The following is a 23,779-nucleotide window of genomic DNA, read 5'->3' as shown; positions in this document are numbered from 1 at the left end:
ACAAAGTCTGTAGCAATGTGAGTCCATGGCTCCTCCGGAACTGGCAGTGGTTGCAGCAATTCCCAAGGCTGACCAGAAGTAGGCTTATGTTTGGCACAGTTGGAGCATGACGCTTCATAGGAGTATATGTCTTCCTTGATAGTAGGCCACCAATAGTACTTCTGTAATTTCAGCAGGGTACGGTGTTGACCAGGATGGCCAGCCAGCTTGGAATCATGAGCCCAGTGTAATAGTTTCCTTCTGAGGTTCTTCGATCCAATCGTTTTACTGGAAGGCATGGAATGGGTGGCCGCCAAGATGACTTTCTAAAGGTTGATGATATGCAGTGGTTCTTCAGGAACATCCTCAGAGAGAAAAGAGCGAGACAGGGCATCTGCTCTGGTATTCTTGTCTCCAGGACGGTATTTGAGCACAAAGTCAAAAAATCAATCAGATTTATCTGACAGGACCTTTCCCTGGTGAATCCATGCTGCCTTAGATCCAGCAACTTACTGAATAGTAGATAGTTCAGTATCCATTCTTTCAGCAGCGTCTCCATTAATTTTCCTATCAAGGTAAGGCTAACCAGCTTGAAGTTTCCAACTTCCTCTCTACAATCACTCTTATGAAATGGGGCTACCACCGCTCTTCTCCAATCTTGCGGCACCACTCCTGTTTCCAGGGATCTAATGAACAGGTCATTTAGTGGACCTGTCAGGACATCTGAATTCTTGTAGTATCCTGGGATGTACCTCATCTGGTCCCATGGACTTGTCCATTTTCAATTTTCCTAGCTCTTCTCATACATTTATTTATGTATTATTTTTATATACTGACATTTGATCTGAGATATCACATCGGTTTACATTCAGGTACTGTAGGTATTTCCCTATCCCCAGAGGGCTTATAATCTAAGTTTTGTACCTGAGGCAGTGAAGGGTAAAGTGACTTGCCCAAGGTCACAAGGAGCGACAGCAGGACTCGAACGCTGGTCTCCTGGTTCGTAGCCCACTGCTCTATAGCACTCTATAGCACTAGGCTATTCCTCCTCCTCATATATACTCTTCTGTAAAAGGAGTTGTGTCTAGCCCATTCCCTTCTACAGTCTTGTCAACAAACAACTGTCCTTCTCCAGAGGCTTCTTTAGTGAACACCAAACTGAAGTATTTATTTAATATTTCCGCCTTTTCCTTGTCTGTCTCGACACATTGCTCCTCGTAACCTTTCAATTTCACTATACCACTTCAGGCCTCCCTTCTTTCTCATATATCTGAAAAATGTTTTGTCACCTCTCTTTATCTCTTTGGCAATCCTTTCTTCCACTTGACTTTTGCTTTTCTGATTTCTTTCTTTGTCTCCCTCAATTTTACCAGGTATTGTTCCCTGTGTTCTGCTTTTTGGGATCTTTTATACTTCCTGAACGCTGATCTTTTTGCCTTTATTTTTGCAGCCACCTCCTTTCAGAACCAAAGTGGTTTCTTTTTCCTGTATTTTTGTTTACTTTTCTATCATACTGATTTTTTGCCTCTGTAATAGCTTGTTATAATTTAGCCCACTGTTGTTCCACCTCGCCCACTTTCTTCCAGTTCTCCATGTACATCCCCATTTTGTCAAAGTCTGTATTTTGAAATTCAAAACTCAGATCTTCGTGCGACTTCTTTGTATCTTATTCGTGATATCAAACCATACCGTCCAGACATTGAGGAGAAAATAATTTATTGTGCCATCTGCAGCTATCTTATACAGTAAATGTAAGTTTGGACACTAACCTAGTGTGTCTAGCGTCTTTATTTGGGAACACAGCATACAGAAAGAGAAGTGACCTCTTTCCCAGGAAGTTAGCCACCCCTGCACTGGGACCCGAAAGGACACTTTTCTTCCCCCAGCCAAAATGATTCACACCCTGGAGAAGAGGCTTCAGAGAAGAGCTAGTCATGGTTCCTGCCCCAAAGAACTTACAAATACTTGTATGGCCCCACCCATGCAGGACAGGCACACTGAGGCGAAGTTGCATTCTGGTTTGTGTGGCTAAGTAGCAACACTTGCCCAGATAAGTCTGAAAAGCACTACTTGTCCATCAAAGTAGCACTTTTTGGACTTATCTTGGTATGTAAGATAGATAAGTCTAAAAGAAAGTGCTATTTATCCAGATAAGTTCAAATATGTCTGTCAGAATTGAGCCATATAAGTGAGCGCAAATGATATACCCATGTATGTGTACTTCGAATTTTAAAGGGATATGCGACTAGATTTTATTTGCATTATTTAGATGCATTTATCCCCCATAAGTTGTCTTTTACTGTCATTTCACCTGCTATGCAGTCTTTCCGTGCCAAGATTCAGCCTGCTGCACAATCATCCCTCCACCAGGAGTCCTCAGTGAGCCTCGCTCCTAGCTCTGCCAGTTACCTTTACACTGATTACACAACACCCATTCCTCAGCCCTATTTAACCCAGCCTGTCCAGTGCCTCAGTGCCTTTTCATTGAGTCACTTTGGCTCTCTGACCTGGCCACTCTTTCCTTGCTATTCTACCTTGCCTTATGGCCCTACCACCTTGCTTTGTGGCCTATCTTGGCCTCTTATCTTGGTTTGTGACCTCTAGGCCTCTTGCCTTGCTTTGAGCCCTTCCAAGCCTTCTGGCCTTTCTCTGCGGCCTCTCAGGCCTCCATGCCATGTTCTATGTCCTCCTGGGCTTTTCTGTTTTACCTTGCAGCCTCCGGGCCTACTAGGATAACCTTTGGCAGCCTTGTGCCCTGCTGGGCTTTCTTATTTCCTGTTGCCTGTCTAGTCCTGTCCATGTCTGGTCCCTATCGAGTCTTGTCCTTTTCCGGTCCTTGTCTAGTCTTGTCCTTTTCTAGTCCCTGCCTAGTCCTGTCCTTGCCTGTCCTCTGTATCCAGTCCCAGCCTGTGTTCTGTACCCAGCCTTGCCTTGCCACCCTGTTGTTCTACAGAAGACAAGTCCTCAACCTGAGCAGCTAGGATTGGTTAGGCAGAAGACTAGCTCCAGTCCTGATCTGCAGCTCTGTATCGCCTTTGTGGGGGTGCTCCCTAACTCCGGGATGCCAGTCCTTGACATTTACATGCGTAAGTCAGTGGATTTTCTAACATGCGTGTAGCAATGAAATAACCAGTTTTACCAATTAGTCTACCAGTTCACCTAGCCCCTCTGCAGCTCATAAAGACCCTCCTGTCTCTTCAGCCTGAAGTCCCCCCATTTCACCCAGGCCCCCCAACCAATCCTGCTCAATACCATGTTTACACAAGGTATTGAGCAGGATTATACGCAAGTAAAAGACTTATGCATGTCACTTTGGTAGGTTGTAAAATGGCAACTTATGCGTGTAAATGTTGGTCCCTCCCTGGAATGCATCTGGCCACCCCTTTTTTACGCGTGCAAATTTACTTACAGTCCCTGATTTACACACATATATTGCAAGTTTTAAAATAGGACATACTCAAGTATATGCTATTTTACGCATACATGTGCTAGTTTTTATGTGTGCATTTGCAAAATGAGCAAAGCTTCTAGACTGGCTGGGAGTTCTATCTGAGCCAGGTCATCTTTGATGTGGGCTGCTAGACCTCATCAGAATTGTGCACACAGGGCCAGTTCATTCCAGTTGATATCATCAGCTAACTGGTTAAAATCCATGGAGTATTCAGTCATGCTCTGCTGGCCCTGTTTAAGCCCTGATATCTTATTGTTCCCCAACTGAATGTGATTTAAAAAATTGGGAGACGGCAGACACAAACAAGTCTATTCGGTTCAGGATTGGATCAACTCATTCCAGGAATGGTGTTACCCATGCCAGAGCCTTCTTTGTGAGCAGGCAATCATAACTCCACTTTGAGTGGCTCCAGCGGATACAAGTATGGGTATAAATGAAACTAGAATTTGCACCAATACAGAAATCCTTGCAACGTGCTCCTATTGTCACCACACTTTTCAGGAAGTGACAATCGGGGTTTGGGGATGGTGGATCCAGTCCTGATTGCTCATCTTCGGGCCGATACAGTACTATTGGACACGCGTTTTCGACGTGCTAGCGTTATCCCTTATTCAGTAAGGGGCCGAACATGCGCGTCCAACCCCCCCCAACCTAATAGCGCCCGCAACATGCAAATGCATGTTGATGGCCCTATCAGTTATTCCCGCGTGATTCAGTAAATAAAATGTGCAGCCAAGCCGCACATTTTGCTTTCAGAAATTAGCGCCTACCCAAAGATAGGCGCTACTTTCTTCGGGCACCAGGAAAGTACACTGAAAAGCAGTAAAAACTGCTTTTCTGTGCACCCTCCGACTTAATATCATGGCGATATTAAGTTGGATGTCCCAAAAGTTACCAAAAGTAAAAAATAAAAAAAATTTGAAGTCGGCCCGCGGCTCGCGGGTCGAAAACCGGACGCTCAATTTTGCAGGCGTCTGGTTTCCAAATCTGTGGCTGTCAGCAGGCTCGAGAACAGACACCGGCAAAATTGAGTGTCTGCTATCAAACCCGCTGACAGCCACCGCTCCGGTCCAAAAGGAGGTGCTAGGGACGCGCTAGTGTCCCTAGCACCTTACTGTATCGGCCCGCTTGATTGGTGGTAAGGCCTTGCAGAGTTCACCCTTGGCTGATTAGCATGAAGCTGAGTCTGTATCCCATGTACCGCATCCATATGGGTTTTCAAGAATTTAAGGTCTGCATGAGACTGCTCCATTCTAACCAGGCCTCCGTTTTGGGCTGGTCCAAGCTGTCACAGTCCACTCCACTAAGGGCAGGGAGAGGGTACTGCGCCTGGGTAGAAGCATACCTTAGAGAGGCTAAGCAGACTGGAGCTGATGTCTTCTGCCTAAATCAGTGACTGTTCCCTGCAGGTTGGGCCCTTGGGTGCAGGCAGCCATCAGGACTTACCAGGTGGAGTGAAACTGGAGGTGGAGCAGGATCCAGAAGTGGAGCTGAAGACCAGAATCAAAATCAAGGATCCACTAGGTACCAGGAATATGCAGGAAAAAAGACCAGGCCACAGGATATCAAGGAGCAAACTCTATGTGGACTGTTGGACCAGCAAAGCTGGGTTAGGCTAGTGCTGCTTATCTACAGCCCTCTATTTGGGACAAACCTAATGTTGGTACAATGGGAGTCTCTGGGGGTAGGTCTACCTAATGCTGTTTCAGCTTTATGGTTTCTTCAGGACTATTGCTGAGCCAGAGGCCCTGTGCTCCACTGCAAGATGTCTTGGCCTTGAATACCTGGAACTGCAGGTTTGACTCCACTACCCCTGACACTTATTAACATGTTTTTGCGTATCATTTAACTCATTTACATTTTAATGTGGAAATCCATGCCAATGCTGAGTTAATGAAAAAACAGTATTCACTAAATTTGGTGCTTTAATGCATATTAACACTGTTTTAATGCATGTTAACATCTGCCTTAGCACTAATGCAGCATAGTAAATGGGCCTAAATCCTTTGGAAACTGACCCCAATGTGACTCATGAGAGGAACCTTGCACAAACTCCATTCTCATCTTTCACTAAGAAGGTGTTGTTACAGCTGAAAACGAAAAGTCAAGGAGGTGTCTGCCATCTTCTGATGGTAGTATTCATCAAAGATCTCGTTCTGTGCCACAGTAAAGTGCTCTTTCCAGTTCCCCACTTTGCCTGTGATATAAAGAGGAAAGAGACAAGAAGCAGATGTTAGCAAATTTGGAGTTGTCCAACACAATGTTAATACAATACAAATTCAGAGCTTAATTAAATCAACCATTTGCTAGCACCAGGTTGATATTAAGGAAGGACATTTTCAAAACTGCGTAGGTAGGTGCAAAGTACTTTTGCCAATGGATTTGCCCCAATTCTCAAAGGGAGAGTATATGCATACATTCCCTTTGAAAAAAATTACTGCAGGAAAAAAATGATATCATAGAGATTTGCACATTCTTTTTTGGAAAATTGCTTCCATGTATGTTGGAGCAGATGAATTAACTTTTTATATAAGTAGGATAAGTTTATAAGTAAGATTTATAATTTTAATAAAATGCTGATTAATCTGCCCAACAGCATGTTGTATATAGATATTAACTATTTTATTTGTTACGCTATTTTTTAAAAAATTTTGATATGTTATTTTATGCTGCATAGCTCTAACTCACTCCTAGTGAAATGGTGGATGGGGTTGAGCTATGTGCTAAGGTTATCTTTTTGCATTTTTTTAGGACTGATCCAAAAGTAAAAATGAGATGAAGACTGTTAGGTTTTCCGGATTTCCACTATGAATAGGCATGAGATCTAGCTACATGTAATTGAAGTAAAGCATGCAAATAGATCTCATGCATGCACCTTTGTGCGGGGATGAGTGCTGGGGTGATGTTATTAAATGCTGGTCACTTTTTAGTCAATATGCATTTAAAAACTTTGGGGTAGATTTTCAAAGGGGTACGCGCGTATGATACGTGCGTACCCCCCGAAAACCTACCCCAACCCCCCCCTGCGCGTGCCGAGCCTATTTTGCACAGGCTCGGTGACGCACGTAAGTCCCGGGGCTTGCATGGAGGGGCGTGTTGGGGGGCGTGCCACAAGTGACGTGGCGTTTCAGGGGCGGGCCGCGAGTGACGCGGCGTTTCGGGGGCGGGCCCTGGGGCGTGGTCAAGGCCTCCGGACCAGCCCCCGGGTCGGGTGATGGCGCACGCAGATTTACGCCTGCTGAAAGCAGGCGTAAATCTGGCAACAAAGGTGGGGTGGGGTTTAGATAGGGCCAGGGGGGTGGGTTAGGTAGGGGAAGGGAGGGGAAGGTGGGGGAGGGCGAAGGAAAGTTCCCTCCGAGGCCGCTCCGATTTCGGAGCGGCCTCGGAGGGAACAGGCAACGTGCGCCGAGCTTGGCGCGTGCAGGTTGCACAAATGTGCACCCCCTGCGCGCGCCGACCCTGGATTCTATAAGATACGCGCGGCTACGCTCGTATCTTATAAAATCCAGCATACTTTTGTTCGCGCCTGGTGCGCGAACAAAAGTACGCCCACACGCAAATTTATAAATCCGGCCCTTTATGTTGTGAATATACAGATATTATTAATATTAGCTAGTTTGTTGAATATTTTGTTTGAGGCAGGCACCAGGGGTATAGTGAGCTTGTCTATTTTAGACTTAGTACCAAATAGCACAGCATATATTTCCTGTATGAATAATTTAATTCCAGTGATTACTGGAAGGGGTCACTATGGTCAACTGCTGACTGGCCCAAAGGTTGGTCCAGGGTTAATTAGGCAAAGGTGTTTTAGAAATGTGCAAGTTGTGGATGATCATAGTTTGTTGGGTTTTAAAGGGACACCTGCTACATTGTCTCTCTTGTTGGTGAATGGACAGGAGGTTTGGAGGAATGTACTAATATTGTTGGATCTATTAACAGTTACCTCCCCAGACGTTTTCTGTGTAACAGAATCTTGGCTTCTTTCATCTGATTCAGCATATTGACTGATTTGGCATTACTGAATTATGTGGTGTTTTCTAAACTATATAAATTTAAACGGGGAGGGGGGGGGTGTCTTTTGGTGATTGTGAAAGAATCGCTGCAATTATCTGTAGTAGACATTGATGTACCGATGCCTTTAGAAATGTTCTTTCTTTCTTCATCTCTGGACAAATATTTGGATATTCTGGTGGACAGGTTAATGACTCTGAAGGCTGATGTTAAAAATACAATATTTCTTGGGGATTTTAACCTTTGGATGGGCTGTAGTTCTTTACCAAATGTTTGTCAGGATATGCTAGATGCCTTACAGGTATTGGGATGGGTGAAATTAGTAAATTCCGTATGAGTTATTAATAATTCCACATGTTAGATTTAGTTTTTGTGCCAAATAACTGGATGGGCTCCTTTTGTGAGGATATTAGTGACGTACCATGGTTGGATCACTATCTGATTCATTGCAAGCTGTCTCATCCTAAGTTACAATTAGATGGATCAGCTAAAACATTTATTATTGCTAGAAGAGCTCTAATAGATATAGAATTATTAAGAGAAAATTGGATACTACTTCTTTCAAACCCCATAACTGAAGAGGCTGAAAGTTTAGTGGACCATTAGAAACCATCTTTACAGACATCTTTGGATAAGTGGACCCCAACTCAGACTAGAGAAGTTAAGAGGCAAAAGATCAGCTTTTTGGCATTCTCCTACTTTGAGGAGTTTAAAACAGGAGTTGCGTAAGCCGAGTGAAAGTGGTTGTTGGGTTTGTGGCATATTGTGGACTCTTGGTCGAAGTGGCGATGATTCTTCCCACAGGGAGGGGCCCCGTGGGGAACCACAACAATAGGCTAGACTCTAGTAAGCAGACACTGAAGAAAGAAAGCTTTATTGTACTACTGATGTAAGTTGAATTTTGCTTCAAGGAAGGGATAGTACTGTACTCCAGCGATATCACAGTAAGCTCAGACAGTCTCTATGATGATGGTCTCACCCGAATGTAGCAAGGTTGGGTAGTGTTCCACAGTGCGGGATAAGCCGAACCTGAAGGGTGGAATAAGGAGAGCAGGAGCGTAGCGATACTCATAGAGTGGCAGTGCTGGCAACTTCCTTGGTAGAAGAATGGAGAGAGGGAACCAAGGTCCAAGGTCCGAGGTGCAGGATACCCTGAGCAGGATAGGCTCTTGAGGAGCGAGTACCTAGGAGCGCCGAAGGATCCTGGAAGAAAGTAGATAGGACTCCCAAGGAGTGGGTGCCCTAGGTTAGGTAGTTGAACCCCAAAGGGCAGATAGAAGCGAAAAGCCCCCAAGGAGCGGGTACCCAGAGTTTCTGTAGGAGCGAGTTACACCAGAGGGTAGAGAGAAATCCAAGCGAGCAGTTTAGAAGCAGTCAGAGTAGCAAAACTGAACTCCTTGCTAACTCGTTGGGCTATAGCGGAATGGAGGTTTAAATACCCGGAGATACTGATGTCATGCGGGGGGGACGCCCCCGAGGTTCCTGCCGTGATGTATTCAAAGTGTAGGTGGCGTGCTCACGCGCGCCTAGGAGACCTCAGGAAGAAGCATGGCGGACGGGGACGCCCATGCTGTGTCAGAGACGCTGAGAGTTTCGGCAATCAGCACCGGAGGCAGCCATCCTTCCCAGGGAGGAGGAAAAGGGTAGAAGAGAGGTGAGGCAGAGCAGTCGCAGCCATCTGCGACCGACGGACTCAACAGTGGTGGAAGCATAAATCGGAAGAGACTATGAATAGATATCATGTTAAGTTAAACAAATATAGAGAAAGTATAGATCAGGCCAAACGTAAATGGTACTCAGATCACAAAAACTGTTTGACATCATACAGACAATATCAAAGGTTCCAATCCAAAATCCTATAGCCCACACGAAGGAATCGTGTGAGAGATTTGCGGTATTTTTCTCTTAAAAAACAGTTGACATAGTTAAGTCATTGGAGGATTTGTCTCAAACAGATCCAGAATATTCAAAAGATGTCTTAGTATCTTGGACAGAATTTACCCCAGCGGCACAATCAGAAGTGTCTGCTATATTACGTAAACAAAAGGGTAACTTCTGTAAATTAAATTCTTGTTCCCCTGCTATTATAAAAAGTCTGGACTCTGAGGTTACTCCTTTTATAACTAAATTGATAAATGCTTCATGGGTAGAGGGCCATATTCCTATTGAATTTAAGAGTTACAGTATATCCTTTAGTTAAAAATATGAGTGCAGATCTGCGTGAGCTATCAAATTATCGTCCAGTCTCTATTCTACCACTTTTATCTAAATTGTTGGAGAAAATATTATTTAATCACAACACAAACAGCCCACTGAACTGGAAACCAAAAAGTAGCAATACAGACCAAAAATCAGGTTGTCCAGAGTAATAATGTAATTCATATACGCCACATCTATTCAAGAAATATATATATGTTGGACGGCTGCCGTCTGGATCTGCTAATCAGTCAGACCCACTTGCGGCAAGGTCACATTAATTTATTTAATATATTTTTTTCATTTTACGAAAAATATTGCCTTGGGGAATAAAGAAGCCACACCGGGCTTTCATCACTTAGGTTTAGGCAGTAAAAATCTAGTCACCAAAAATGATAGCTATACTTAGCTTTAGCGGTAGAGATTATAGTCCCGACGTGATCACGTTTCGGACCCGATGGGTCCTGCTTCAGGGGTCGGTGTCTAAATCCTCCAAAGTAGCTGTGCAATGTTAATCCCACGCGGCAAATAAGACGGCGTTTTCTCAAATAATTCCTTGCAGGTCCGCCGCCAAGGAATTATTTGAGAAAACGCCGTCTTATTTTATGTTTAAAACACAGCAGAATTTGGTGACCCTATGTATTTCAGAAGCAGTTGGGGTATATCAACCTAGCCATGTAGTTCGATCAGCGAGTAAAAATCTTAGAGAAGTTTCTACTATAAAAGTAGCTCGACTGACAGAATGTAGAAATTCGATATTTAAGGTGGCAGGGCTTTCTTTATGGAATAATTTACCTGAGGATATTAGGAAAGAACAAGATTTAATGCATTTTAGAAAAAAGTAATTTTTTAAAAATACTTTTAAATGCGATGTTTTGTTTATTTTAAATGTTATGTTTGAATCAATCATTGTCTGTAGTTTTGTATAGACGTGTTTGTTAACTTAAAGAATGTATATGTAACTATGTAATCTACCAAGAGTTTTAGATTGGTGGAATATAAATACTCCTAAATAAATAAATAAATGCATATTCTTTGTGGAAATCCTGAAAACCCGACTGAGTTGCCGCTCTCAAGAACTGAGTTTAGGGACCCCCCTGTATTAAAGTTAATGGGGAAAGCAAAGCATGCATCATACCTAGCCACATCTCCCCCCTCCCCCCCATGGGCAACAGGAGTCGCATTTACCCAAACATCATCTCCTGCTGCCGCAGGGCCAGTCTCATGGCTCTTACCAAGAGCTCATCCCTGCAGCAGCAGGAGATGATGTTTGGGTAAATGCTACTCCTGCTGCTGCCCACCCCACAACTCAGTGGGCCATCACGGAGCCTGTCCTGCAACTCTGAAGAGAGAGATTGGACGCAGTAGCCACTAGCGGACCTCATCCCACTGGCAGCCAAAGAGAGAAGAACGCAGTGGCTGCCAGTGGATCCCATCCCGCTGGCAGCTGAAGAGAGAAGAAGGAAGTGGTGGTCACCAGTGGACCTAATCCTGCTAGCAGCCAAAGAGAGAACATAGTAACATAGTAACGACGGCAGAAAAAGACCAATTGGTCCATCCAGTTTGCTCAGCAAGCTTCCCACGGCAGTAAATGCCGCTCCGTGCAGGTACTCCATGTTTATGTTTAAGGGTAGTAACTGCCCTCTGTGCAGTTTGCCTCCATGATTTGCTGGCGGCCGAAGAGAAGGAGGATACGATGGCCGCCAATGGACCCCATTCCACTGGTAGCTGAAGAAGAGGTCAAGGCCCAATGTGTGTGTGTATGGCTGGGTGACTGCTTCTGTGTGAGTGTGTGTGGAGAGGTGACAGCCTGTGTGGGTGGATGCCAGTGGCTAGGTGAGTGTGGCTGGGGAGTATGATGGGGATATATGCATGTTTGACTGTCTATGTGTGTGTGGATGACTACCTGGGTAGGTGGGTGAGAGCCTGGATGGATGTGTGGGTGAGATATGGTTGTGTGTGTGTGAAAAAGGCTGGATGGAAGTGGGTGGCTGACTGCCTGTGTGTGTGTGTGTGGTTGGGGGGTGGGGGGGAGTGGCTGCTTTTGCGTGGATGGAGGGTGAGAGCCTGGGTGGATGAGAGGCTCTGTTTGTGTATGTGGCTGGGTAAAAGCTTGCTTATGTATGTGTGACTTTGTAGTTATGGGTGCGTGACTGCCTGTGTGTGTGTGTGTGGATGACTACCTGGGTGGGTGGGTGAGAGCCTGGGTGCATGTTTGTGGGTGAAATCCTGTGTATGTGTGGGTGACAGGCTGTGTATGTGTGCGTGTGTGTGAGGAGGGGTGGGTGGTGACAGCCTGTGAGTGTGGGGGGTGAGAGCCTTTGTGTATATGTGTGATTGCCAGTGTGTGGATGACTTTGTGAGTGTTTGTGTGGGTGAGAGCCAATGCATGTGTGTGAGTGAGAGGATAAAGTTTGAACAGCATACCATCCTCCAATCCACAACAATCTCAGAGTGGCTGGAAATCAAAACATCCCAGATATGAAGAGAGGGAGATTTTAAAAAGCCTTATTAGTTTCATTATTGGATGTTATTTGATATGTTTGCTGTTTTGAAATATTATATTGGTATTTTGGGAAATTTTATAAACATTTTTTATGAGGTTTTAATTACTGGGTATTCTATTCATCAGTTTTATAAATATGTATTCTTTTTATTAGCATGGCTTTTCTTTTATAATTGATGTTTTATATTTATTTTTTTGTTGGCTGGTCTCTTATTTTGCCTTTGTTAAGGGTCTGTCTGTGTTCTGTATGTATGATCGAGGTGGGGGATTCTGGGCACTAGTGTGTCACCAAACACCGGCAGGTGTTGTGTCCTGCGGCCGTGGCACTCCACGACCACGGCCCCCTACCTGATTCGCGGCGCTCTCTCGCCACGGGAGCCCTGGGGGAGGGCTCCGATTCGGGCTGCTGCGCCTGTGCAGCCTCCAATCCTGCTCGCTGCAGGGGAAGCCGTCCTGCTTCCCCCCTCGCAGCGTCTCCCCTCCACGGGGGAGATTCAAGATGGCCACCGCCATCCTTAGGCGCGAGGCCGCGCCTCCTCCACTGATTTAAAGGAACCTAATCCCTTTAAATGCCTTCACCTGTTCTCTATCAGGCAGAGCAGAGGAAGTATAAAAAGTAGCTTCCTCTGCTCATCCAGCGACTTGGCAACGTCCACTAGCGCTGTCTAGTCTGCTTGCTTCAGTGAGTCTTCAAGCCTTGGAGCTTGTTCCTGTTCCGTCTTGACGTTCCCAGTTCCTGACTCCAGATTGACCTTCGCTGATTCTCTGACTCCTGACTTCGGATTGGCCTTCGGTGATTCTCTGGTTCCTGACTTCGGATTGGCAAGTGGTGATTCTCTGGCGTATGACTTCGGACTGGTGAGTGACGACCCTCTGGCACTCGACCTAGGCCTCCTTCAAGACTACCGTCTCCAAGGGCCCACCTATGTCCCAGCGGCCCAGGTCCCTACGGCTCCTCCTGGGGGGACCGCGGGCTTCCAGGGTGAAGCTCCAGTCAGCCCTTGCACCGTCACCTGACCTCTCAAAGGTCCACCTAAGTCCCAGCGGTCTGGGCCCCTACGGGCTCCTCCTGGGGGGACCACAGACTTCCAGTGGTGAAGACACAGCGTCTCATCCTGTCTCTTCATCGCCTTCGCACTCGCCTCAGTCTCCAGTGCCAAGGGTCAGCTGGTCCTGTTTCCTGCTCTGCCTCGCCACCCGACGAGAGACCCTACGGACCCTCCGAAAGGTATACCATCCTCCCATCAGCCAAGGGTCCACAAGCCAGAGCATAACAGGTGTGTCGCGTTTCCCGGTGTCCCACTACCCCATTCTACTTTCCTTTTGTCTTTTTCCAGCCCCCGCAGGCCAATTGGAAGCCTCCTTTATTCCTACCCCCATTGCCCAATCGGAAGCCTCCTCCCTTCTACCTACCAGTGGGAGTAGGAAGAAGAGAGGAAGCCTTTGATTGGCCGGTGAGGCAGGCATCAGAATGCCCGGGGGTGGGGTGGGAGGAATAGAAGTTTTGAACTCCGACGAAGCAAGGCCGCCACGGGACTGTGGCGGCGAAGAGGAAATCTGACCCTGACAAAGCAAAGCCACCACGGGAGCCCATTCCTGTGGTGGCGAAAAAAAGAAGGCCCGCCGGAGTAAAGCCGCGGCGGAACTGGAGCCCATCCCTGCAGTGAAGGAAGACGTTTTTGGTGAGAACTGGTGCATCTGTGTGTGATTGAGTGCCTGGCTGAGAGCTGGTGTAAATGGATGCCTGGGTGAGAACTTGTATGTGTGGGTGCCTGGGTGAGAGCTTGTGTATGTGGGTGTGAATGGATGCCTGGGTGAGAGCTTGTGTGTGTGGGTGTGAATGGGTGCCTGGGTGAGAGCTTGTGGGTGTGAATGGGTGCTTGGGTGAGAGCTTGTGTATGAGGGTGTAAATGGATGCCTGGGTGAGAGCTTGTGTGGGTGTGAATGGGTGCCTGGGTGAGAGCTTGTGGGTGTGAATGGGTGCTTGGGTGAGAGCTTGTGTATGTGGGTGTGAATGGGTGCTTGGGTGAGAGCTTGTGTATGTGGGTGTGAATGGATGCCTGGGTGAGAGCTTGTGTGTGTGGGTGTGAATGGAAGCCTGGGTGAGAGCTTGTGTGTGTGGGTGTGAATGGGTGCCTGGGTGAGAGCTTGTGGGTGTGAATGGGTGCTTGGGTGAGAGCTTGTGTGTGAATGGATGCCTGGGTGAGAGCTTGTGTGTGAATGGATGCCTGGGTGAGAGCTTGTGGATGTGGGTGTGAATGGATGCGTGGGTGTGAATGGGTGCCAGAGTGACAGCTGGTGTGAATGGGTGCCTGGGTGAGAGCTTGTGTATGTGGGTATGAATGGATGCCTGGGTGAGAGCTTGTGTGGGTGGGTGTGAAGGGATGCCTGGGTGAGAGCTTGTGGGTGTGAATGGGTGCTTGGGTGAGAGCTTGTGTATGTGGGTGTGAATGGATGCCTGGGTGAGAGTTTGTGTGTGAATGGGTGCCTGGGTGAGAGCTTGTGTATGTGGGTGTGAATGGATGCCTGGGTGAGAGCTTGTGTGGGTGGGTGTGAAGGGATGCCTGGGTGAGAGCTTGTGGGTGTGAATGGGTGCCTGGGTGAGAGCTGGTGTGAGAGCTTGTGTGTGTGGGTATGAATGGAAGCCTGGGTGATAGCTTGTGTGTGTGGGTGTGAATGGATGCCTGGGTGAGAGCTGGAGTGAATGGGTGCGAGAGCATTTGTGTGTGATTGACAGCTTGTATATAAGAGACCATGAGTGTGATTGAGAGAGAGACTGGTCAGGGTGGTGATGTATTTCTGTGTGAGAGAGAGAGACTAGTCAGGAAGATGACTGGTGTGAGAGAGAGACCGAGACTGGTCGTGGGGTCTAATTGTGTATGTGTATGTGTATATGTATGTGTGTGTGTATGTGTATGTGTATATGACCGGTTGTGGGCGCTAAGGAAGGAGATTGAGGACAGAGCTTCAGCAGCCCTTGCTGCTTCTGGTGAGTGCTATTGGCCTGGAAGGGAAAGGAGTAGGAGAGATGCTGGAGAGGGTAAGTAAAGGTGGCTTTTTAAATTTATTTTTCTTGATTGACTGCCATTTTAATTATTGGGTATTATGCGATGTATGCTGTTTTGAAATATTTTATTAATATTTGGACATGTTTTAATCATTTTTATGAGTTTTTAATTGTTGGATATTATTCTGTTCAGCAGCTGTTTTGTAACATTTTTATTATAGCTTTACAATTATTTCTGTGTGGCTTATTCTGTTTTCCCAATAGGAAATGTATTAGTGTTTCGGGCCTGGTTTAATAGTGTTATTTCTTAGATAGGGTTGTTACTGTTGAGTGTGTTCCATAATACAGGTGTACTTTGTGCGGGTTAGTTTGTGTGCATTATTGCAAATCCTGAGAGTCTGTTAGGGGCTATATTTCTCTTTCCATTTCTCCAGGTTCGCACTGCATGCAGAGTGGCTTTTTTGGTTTTCCATTCCAGTTTCGGTCTCCATATTTATAATTTGTGGTTTTTCTGTACTTGGTGAAGGATGTGTGACTGAGGTGAGGTATTTTACTAGCATGTAGGCATTTGTATCAATCTTATTTGTTGTCTTTTCTCAATAGGATATGCATTAGAGGTAAATTACTGTCTTTTCATAAGGAAGGCTATTTTGCCTGGTAGTAAAAGGAGTTTATTTTGCTTTTACTGAGATGTCATCAGAACCAGAATCTCTTTTTTGTATGGCGAGTTGTACAGGGTAATGCCCTAGATCTGCTCTGCACTCATTGCTGGGGGGTCGAGGGGATTCCTGTGGATGCAGAGTGCAGTTTACATTTAGCCCTGTGACGGTCACACATGTTCAGTGTGTCACGCATGTGAGAACCATCTGTCAGGTGTGTCCCGGCCAAAAAAAGGTTGAGAACCACTGTACTAGTTTATAGTTTCTAGGGGGGTCTATAGCAGTCCATCTTGTTCTGTTTTCAATAGGAGGTTTATTGGACTTCTAGGGCCTGATGTAATATTTGCAGTGCTGCTCTTTCCTGGGTAGGGTTGTTGCTGTTGAGTCCTGGGAGTTAGTGTTGTGTTGAAATGGCAGGTTTATCTCTGGGGTAAACTGTATTCTTGGCAGGCTGTGATAGCTTTTACTGGAGCTACATAAATATTCTCCACGTAAGTTACCGAGACAATATAGGTCCTGTCTTTAGATGTGAATATCTCTGATCTGACATCTGAAGAAGGGACTTATGTAGTTTTGAATGTTTTTGCACAATATTTTTAGATATATGTATTTTTTTATTTTATTTTACAGGTATTTTAGGCAGCCTGGCTTGTTTTGCTTTCTAAATAGGAGGTATATTGGTGTTTTAGAGCCTAATGTAATATTTTCAGTGTTGCCTTTTCATAGGTAAGGTTGTAGTTTGAATGTTGGCATTTGGTGCTGTTTTTAGTATGGGAGGTTCACTAATTGTAATTGTGTTTTTCATAGATTTCTGGGGATTTAAAGAGGATCAGCTGGAGGGATGCAAAATGGGCTAGAGGGGATAGGCTAAGGAGGTGAGTGTAGCTGAGGGATCCCTCTAGAAGGGGTGGAGATTGAGAGAGAGGATCTGCTGGTGTATTGAGAAGGGGGGGGGAGACTGACCCCCCCCCCGTGAATGTTTTAGTGATCATTTGAGGATCATATACATTTTCAAGTGCTAGGATGGGGTCACATTGGCTAAAAATGTGGGAAGTCTTGAGTTAGGTTATATGGGTAAACCTACCTGGATAACTTTAGACTTGCTCTTCACCATGACTAGACTTACCCACCTAAACTTAGCTGAGTAGTGCTGAATATCAGCTAAGTTGAAGCCTCTCCCCCCTCTCCCCCAGAATGCCCTGTATTGCCTTTAGTCCATCTAGGTTTTAGCTAGGTATGGTTGTGGCTGGATCAGTGACAATGTATGATTATTGCTATATTTTTGTGATTATAACTCAATTCCCCAGGACTGTACCTCAGCTACTTTTAAAAACCCTTGCTTCTCCCCAGGCCTGGATTTGTCAATAGGCACACTAGGCCTGTACTGAGGGCAGCAGAAATCTGGAGGGGGAAGAAGGCTAGCTAAGGATTTGCTGCCTTTCAATAAAAATAATATAAATTATACTCATAAATATAGTGTAAAACTATTTTAGTTTCATAATGTTTGCCAATTTGCTTCCAAATTTTTAAAATGTTTGCCACAGGATCTACCCCTGAACTGCCCCAGGAAACTAGGGGGGGACTGTGCCTTAGATCTTCTGCCTCCAGTTGTCCAACCTTGGGAGGGGGAGGAAAGAAGGGGATGACAGGGGGCAACAGTGCCTAGGGGCGCCAAAACCCTAAATCCGTCACTGCTTCTCTCCCAGCCCTCTTTCCCTCCTTCTCTATATACAAATTCATCTACAAACTGTTTACATATTGATATTTAAATTTCTCAAGGCTCCTTAAGAATTGTAGTCTAAATACTGTTCAATCATTTCAGATCCAAGCATGAGGTAAGTAAATGCGAGATATGACTGAATTATGAATGTAGGTGAAAGACGCATGAATGGACAGTAGTCTGGGTTGCAGCCTTGACAATTAGTGCTACCGCTCACAAGTTTCAAACTTGGGCTAACTTGACCCTTTTTTGTGTCTGTAACCATGTGTACAATATAAGGTGAATTTTAAAAGATAGGCACGTGCCAAAATCGGGAGATATGCGTGCCTTTAGCATATGCGCGTGTCCAATCGATTTTTTTAAGCCTCCCACAGGCGCGCACAAGTACCGATGCACTAATACCTTGCATTGGGGGGAAAAAAGGGGTGGAATGTGGGCAAGGTCAGAGAGAGCAGGAATTAGGCCTGTGCCAGCTAAGAAAAGTAGGCCCCTATGTAAGGTTCTGATGTGATACTTAAGAGAAATCGTTTTCTAAATTTCCCAAATAATTTTTATTTATTTAAGAAGGCTTTACGAGCTTTTTTGTTAGCAAATTCTTCAATTACAATTGAAATTTGTATTTATACATGTCAGAAATAGATATATTTAGCCCAACAAAAGTAGGCCCCTTGACCATTGTAGGCCCTAGCCAAGTGGCCATGCTGGCACCCCCTCTCTCCTGGAGTGAATGTGGGTGGGCGTGGGTATGTGCGCAATAGCCTGGGTGTACACTCAGGTATATTTGAGTGCAGATTTACTTCTGCTATGGAGGAGGTGTGAGTCTTTATAAAACTAATTTCCAGGCATTTTCAAAGTGTTTGAGGGGTCTGGGTAAACTGGGCGGGGATGCAGGCTAAACAATCAGGGGCGTTTGGAGGACCTAGCTCTAAACTGGGAAAATTGGTGGACAAACTAGTGAAATTGGTCATGGCCTGGATGTACATCTGTTATAAAATTCTCTCACCTGCGCATCCCAAAGCCAACTTATTCAGCTGTGTGTGCACAAGCTTAAAATAAGGATCACACATATGCGTGCCAGGGCTATTTTATAACATACGCGCAGGATATAACATTGCCACATATCTGGCTGCACACTCATATACACATGTATATGTGCTCCTGCAAACCCATTTGAAAGTTACCATCCCTATGCACATGAATTTATCATATACACTGTAGACCCGATATAACATGGCTCAATTTGAAGCAAAGACTGGCTCCCATTTTTTCAATGTTAAAATACATATCTTGTTATTTCATGAATTTTTAAAATTGATGATAGAGTGTAGGTGTTTTTGTTTTTATTGATAAATTTTTTTTCCATGAAATCTGTATTTCCAGCATTCAAAAAATTATACAGTTTCACATCTTTATTATCTATTACAGCAAAATATATAAACTCGATATAACGCGGACTCACTTTATAATGCACACCAACTTTTTGGACCCCATCACCCGCATTATATCGGGTCTACAATATACTATGTAATTATGAATGATTTAAGCACTGAATTACAGCCATGGAAAATCTACTCCTAAATCTATAGGTAGAAACAGTAAATTATAAAACAGAGTTTGACTATTATAACACAAGTTTTCCATGAAAATATTAGAGCTCAATTTACTTACAAGAATGCAACAAAGAGAGCCTATTCTGCTCTTCCTTACCTTTCCTCATGAATGAAGATACCTTAGGGTCAAAAAGAAAAGTGGGGATGGTACTGTAATTGGCCATTGGATTCTCCTTCATGACTTCAAATGATGTGTGGTTAACGATTCTATCCAAGATATCTTCATTGAGATCCTTCCCTAGAAACTGGGACAATTTACAAATTTCTCGCTTGGGGTTCTGTGAATAGGAAAAGAGTTGATTAGCTACTGAGATTGTAAGATCTTTGTAGTAGCAACTTCCCTTTTATATTATACTTTTGTAATTTCTGTATGTCATTTATTGTAACTTCTACTGATTTATCTGATCCTGCCCCAACTACAGAATCCAACACTCAATGAGAACCCCAAAAATCATCAAATCCCACAATCTATATATAAACTCAGAAAATGTTTATTTAAGAATAAAACATCCTAACTAACACATATCTCTATTTAACCAACCATTCACCCTCATTCACACATTAAAAAAATCACAAATGTAAATAACATGGGCATAATTGTAGACAGTATCGCTCACATCAATACTCAAAATAATTTTACAATCTGATCTATCACTTTTAAAATATATTGCACTCAATTTTAAATATATTGCACTCAATTTTAAGTATATTGCACTCAGTATTGAATATATTGCACTCAGTATTGAATATACTGCACTCTCGATATCTCCTGTCGCAATTCAAAAGGTACTCCAATACTGCATCCTTTTCCGTCATCCACTGCCACAATGTTAATTACTCAAGATCAATCCCTGGTCAAATCTCGATCCCAACGAAGATCTCCGTTTCACCCGTCTAGCGGGCTTCCTCAGGGGAAACCTTTTCACCACCTAAAATTCAAAAACGATATACTAATCCAACGAAGATCTCTGTTTCACCCGTCTAGCGGGCTTCCTCAGGGGAAACCTTTTCATCACCTAAAATTCAAAAACTATCAAAAGTGATAGATCAGATTGTAAAATTATTTTGAGTATTGATGTGAGCGATACTGTCTACAATTATGCCCATGTTATTTACATTTGTGATTTTTTTAATGTGTGAATGAGGGTGAATGGTTGGTTAGATAGAGATATGTGTTAGTTAGGATGTTTTATTCTTAAATAAACATTTTCTGAGTTTATATATAGATTGTGGGATTTGATGATTTTTGGGGTTCTCATTGAGTGTTGGGTTAATTGAATATTAGAGAACCTGTTTGTACATTTTGCCCTAGTGTTGTTTTACCAACTACAGAATCAGCATTTAAATGCCATATTAGAAGCAAACCCAGAACAGCCTCAGGAAGGATAAGAACTTTTTCTGTCCACATTGGTCTCCCCATCTGCTTGTAATGCATCTTATAGCTGTTTTTGTATAGAACTTGCACTTTAAGTCAGTTTCTTGGAAACAGGGCCTAGAGGCCCCATCTACTTCAATCATCTGACCAGTTCCAACTACAGAATTGGCATTTAAATGTAGGTGGATCACCAAGGCATATATGAAAGGAATGTTCCCCTTTGTGTGATCCCAAGTAAGACCCTAAGCATGATTGGAAGATATAACTTCTAGTTAGTAATCCTTGAATTATACTGTTGTTGGGCTAGTTTGAGTAATGAATATCCTGGACTATCTTAATTCTCTGTAAATAGTAAATGATTACTTATTTGAAGTGGTAATTGTGTAATGGTTTTCTGTGACTTATCAATATGTGTTGGTCTAAATTGAAAAGCAGAATGAGTTTTGAAGGAACATTAGATACTAACATTTCTGTAGTTATTGGGTGATGAAATTTTGTCCCATTTAAATCTCAAAGGTCTAAAAGGTGAATTTTAAAAGGGATGCACGTGCCAAAATCAGGAGATGTGTGCACATGTAAGACATACGCGTGTCTACCCAATTTTAAAAGCCACCTACATGTGTGCACATTTCTGAAACATGAATATCTCACTTCAAACGAAAAAGGGGCGGGGTATGGGCATTCAGGGGCAGAGCCAAGAGATGTAGATGAAAGTATCTACATGACTGGGCATGTGCTTAGGTCCACCAGAAAAAAACGTTTCAAAATAAGCAGCTGCAAGGAGAGATCACACAGCAGCCAAATCGCAGGGCCCGCCAAAAATCTCAATACCAGATTAAGGTCCCAAAGAGGCACCAGTAGATGTAAGGAAGGATGTAGATGCTTGACTCCCTTTAAGAATTTAGACACATCTGGATGGGAGGACAAGTGCCTTCTATTAATCTGCCCTATATAGCATGCAAGAGCTGCCACCTGCATCTTCAGGATGTTTAGGGCCAAGCCCTTAACCAAACTCTCCTGCAAAATTTCCAAAATTAGTAGAATCTCTACTCTAAGAGGGTGAGAACCTCTCATCCCATACCAGCTCTCGAATACTCTCCAAACCCTAATATAAGCCAGAGAAGTAGAACACTTTCTAAAGCGAAGCAATGTAAATATCACTGCCAGAGGAGCCCTCTCAAGGGCCAAATTGTAAGACAAAACCAACCCAGATCATCATGCACAATCGGCTCCTGATGCAGAAGATCTCCCTGATTGGCAGCTTTATAGAAGATCAGTGAATCATGGTCTCCATGGCCAATCTGGATCCACCAGAAATACCGTCTCAGTATGATTCACAATCTTCTGAATTACCCTGCCAATTATTGGCCAGGGAGGGAAACATATAACACCCCACTACGCAGCGTTCTCTGGTCTTTTATGTGACTGTAGAACTGTGGCATCTTTGTGTTGCTGTGGCTCGCTATTATATCCAGGTATGGCCAATGAAACACTATAAGCTAAAAAGCTTCATCCGCCAGCCCCCTACTCTCCTGGGTCTAAGACTGCCTGCTGAGAAAGTTGGCCCTCACACTGTCCTTCCCAGCAATATGAGAGGCGGATAATTCCTGAAGATGTTGCTTTGCCCACACCATGAGTGTATCTATTTCCACTGGCACCTCATGACTTCTAGTTCCGCCCTGATGATTTATGTACGTGACTGTCCCGGCATTGTCCACAATTATTCTCACTGCTTGACTTGCCAACTGCTTGGTGAACCATAGACATGCCAAGCAAACTGCACGTGCTTTCAAACAATTGATTGTCCTCTATAGTTCCTTGGCATTCCACCAATCTTGCGCCACCCACTCTTGACAGTAAGCACCCCAACCCAGAAAGCTCATGTCTGTCATTAGCCCCAACCAGTCTGGTGTCTCCAAGAACACTTCTTTCCTGAGGTGGTCCACTTGTAGTTACCACTGCAACTGCTCGCCCACTTCCATTGGCAAGTGGAGCCTTACTGTGAACTCCTATGATTGCAGATTCCACCAGGAGAGCAACACACGCTGAAATGGTCACAAATGCGCCCTCACCCAGGGTACTACCTCTAACGCTGGACAAATAGCCATCCTCAAGGACTGGACTTCTCTGGCAGGGACACTCTACCCCGCTCCATATGGAATCGCATTCAGAGGTATCCTTGGGTCTCTGTCAGCGGTAGACTGCTTTTGGCTAAGTTCACTACCCAGCCTAGCTCCTGAAGTAGGCAGATCACTTTTCAAGATGCCAATTGACTCTTCTCCACACTCTTGGTTTGAATCAACCAGTCATCCAGATATGAATGGATTAGAATGTCCTCCTTGCGCAGAGATGCTGCTACTACCACCACCATGACCTTGGAGAAAGTTCAGGGCACTGTAGCCAGACTGAACGGTAGAGCTTAAAATTGATAATGGTGCCTTCTGTCGAAAGGGGATATGTAGATAGGCTTCCTTCAGATCGAGAGACATAAGGAATGCCTCTTTTTGTACTGCCATAATTACGGAGCATAAAGAATCCATTCTGAAGTGAGTCACTCATAGATGCTGGTTGACTCCCTTCAGATCCAGGATCAGTTGGAAGGAACCCTCTTCCATTTCAGAAACTACAAAATAGAATATCACTCCGTATTTTCCTTCAGTCTGGGAACTGAGATCTATCAGCCTTCTCAATGTAACCTTCGCTTCCACTTTCTTCGTTAGCGAGTTGCATGAAGAGACCAGAAAGGCATCCGGAGGAATTTGGAGAAATTTTAGAGAATAGACATTTCTTATTACATCCAGGACCTGATTTGGACTCAACTGAGATAAAAGCGAGATAGATATCCACCTATCTCCGAAACCGGTAGGTGGGCCCCTGTACCTTCACTGCAAAGATCGAGATGTTGTGTTCCTGGAGCTTGCATCCTTATGTGGATTCTTAGGCTGAAAGGACTGAGATCTTCCGAAGGGACACAACTTCTGAGTCGATGCCCCTCTGTAAGGGCGAAAACAACAGGAATCCCTGGAGCGGCCTTTTACATCATTCCCCTATCATGGAAGCTACATCTCTAGCTGCCGTATGCACCAAGTCACAGCCCACATCAGCTAAAAATGTGACTCCTGGTTCCATCACCAGCCTGCTGTCAGCTCCCACTCCTTGAGCCTCCTGAGACAGACACAAACCTGTTCGTGTACTAAGCAGCAGCAAGAAGCTATTTGCAAATTCATTGCTATTGCTTCAAATGTCTGCATGAGGATGGCCTCAG

General features: G+C 44.5%; 1 protein-coding gene across 4 annotated transcripts in view; it reads right to left on the bottom strand.

Annotated features, from left to right (window-relative positions):
* Positions 1-5,336: 5,336 nt before the first annotated feature.
* LOC115094075 (sulfotransferase 1C4-like) overlaps positions 5,337-23,779 on the bottom strand; it is a 113,351-nt gene continuing 94,908 nt past the window's right edge. For 3 of the 4 annotated variants that reach the window (XM_029606762.1, XM_029606761.1, XM_029606763.1), the window contains exons 7-8: positions 19,237-19,417; positions 5,339-5,627 (exon numbers count right to left, since the gene is read on the bottom strand). In XM_029606762.1, coding sequence (XP_029462622.1) covers positions 5,515-5,627; positions 19,237-19,417 — 294 coding nt within the window. In that variant the 3' untranslated portion in view covers positions 5,339-5,514. Of the gene's footprint in view, positions 5,628-19,236; positions 19,418-23,779 lie in introns of all 4 variants that reach the window. The other variant, XM_029606764.1, reaches the window with a different exon arrangement.

This window comes from Rhinatrema bivittatum, chromosome 6, assembly GCF_901001135.1.
Source record: "Rhinatrema bivittatum chromosome 6, aRhiBiv1.1, whole genome shotgun sequence".
NCBI lineage: Eukaryota > Metazoa > Chordata > Amphibia > Gymnophiona > Rhinatrematidae > Rhinatrema > Rhinatrema bivittatum.
The sequence above is the reverse complement of the archived record's forward strand: the minus strand, read 5'-3'. Positions and strand labels throughout refer to the sequence as shown.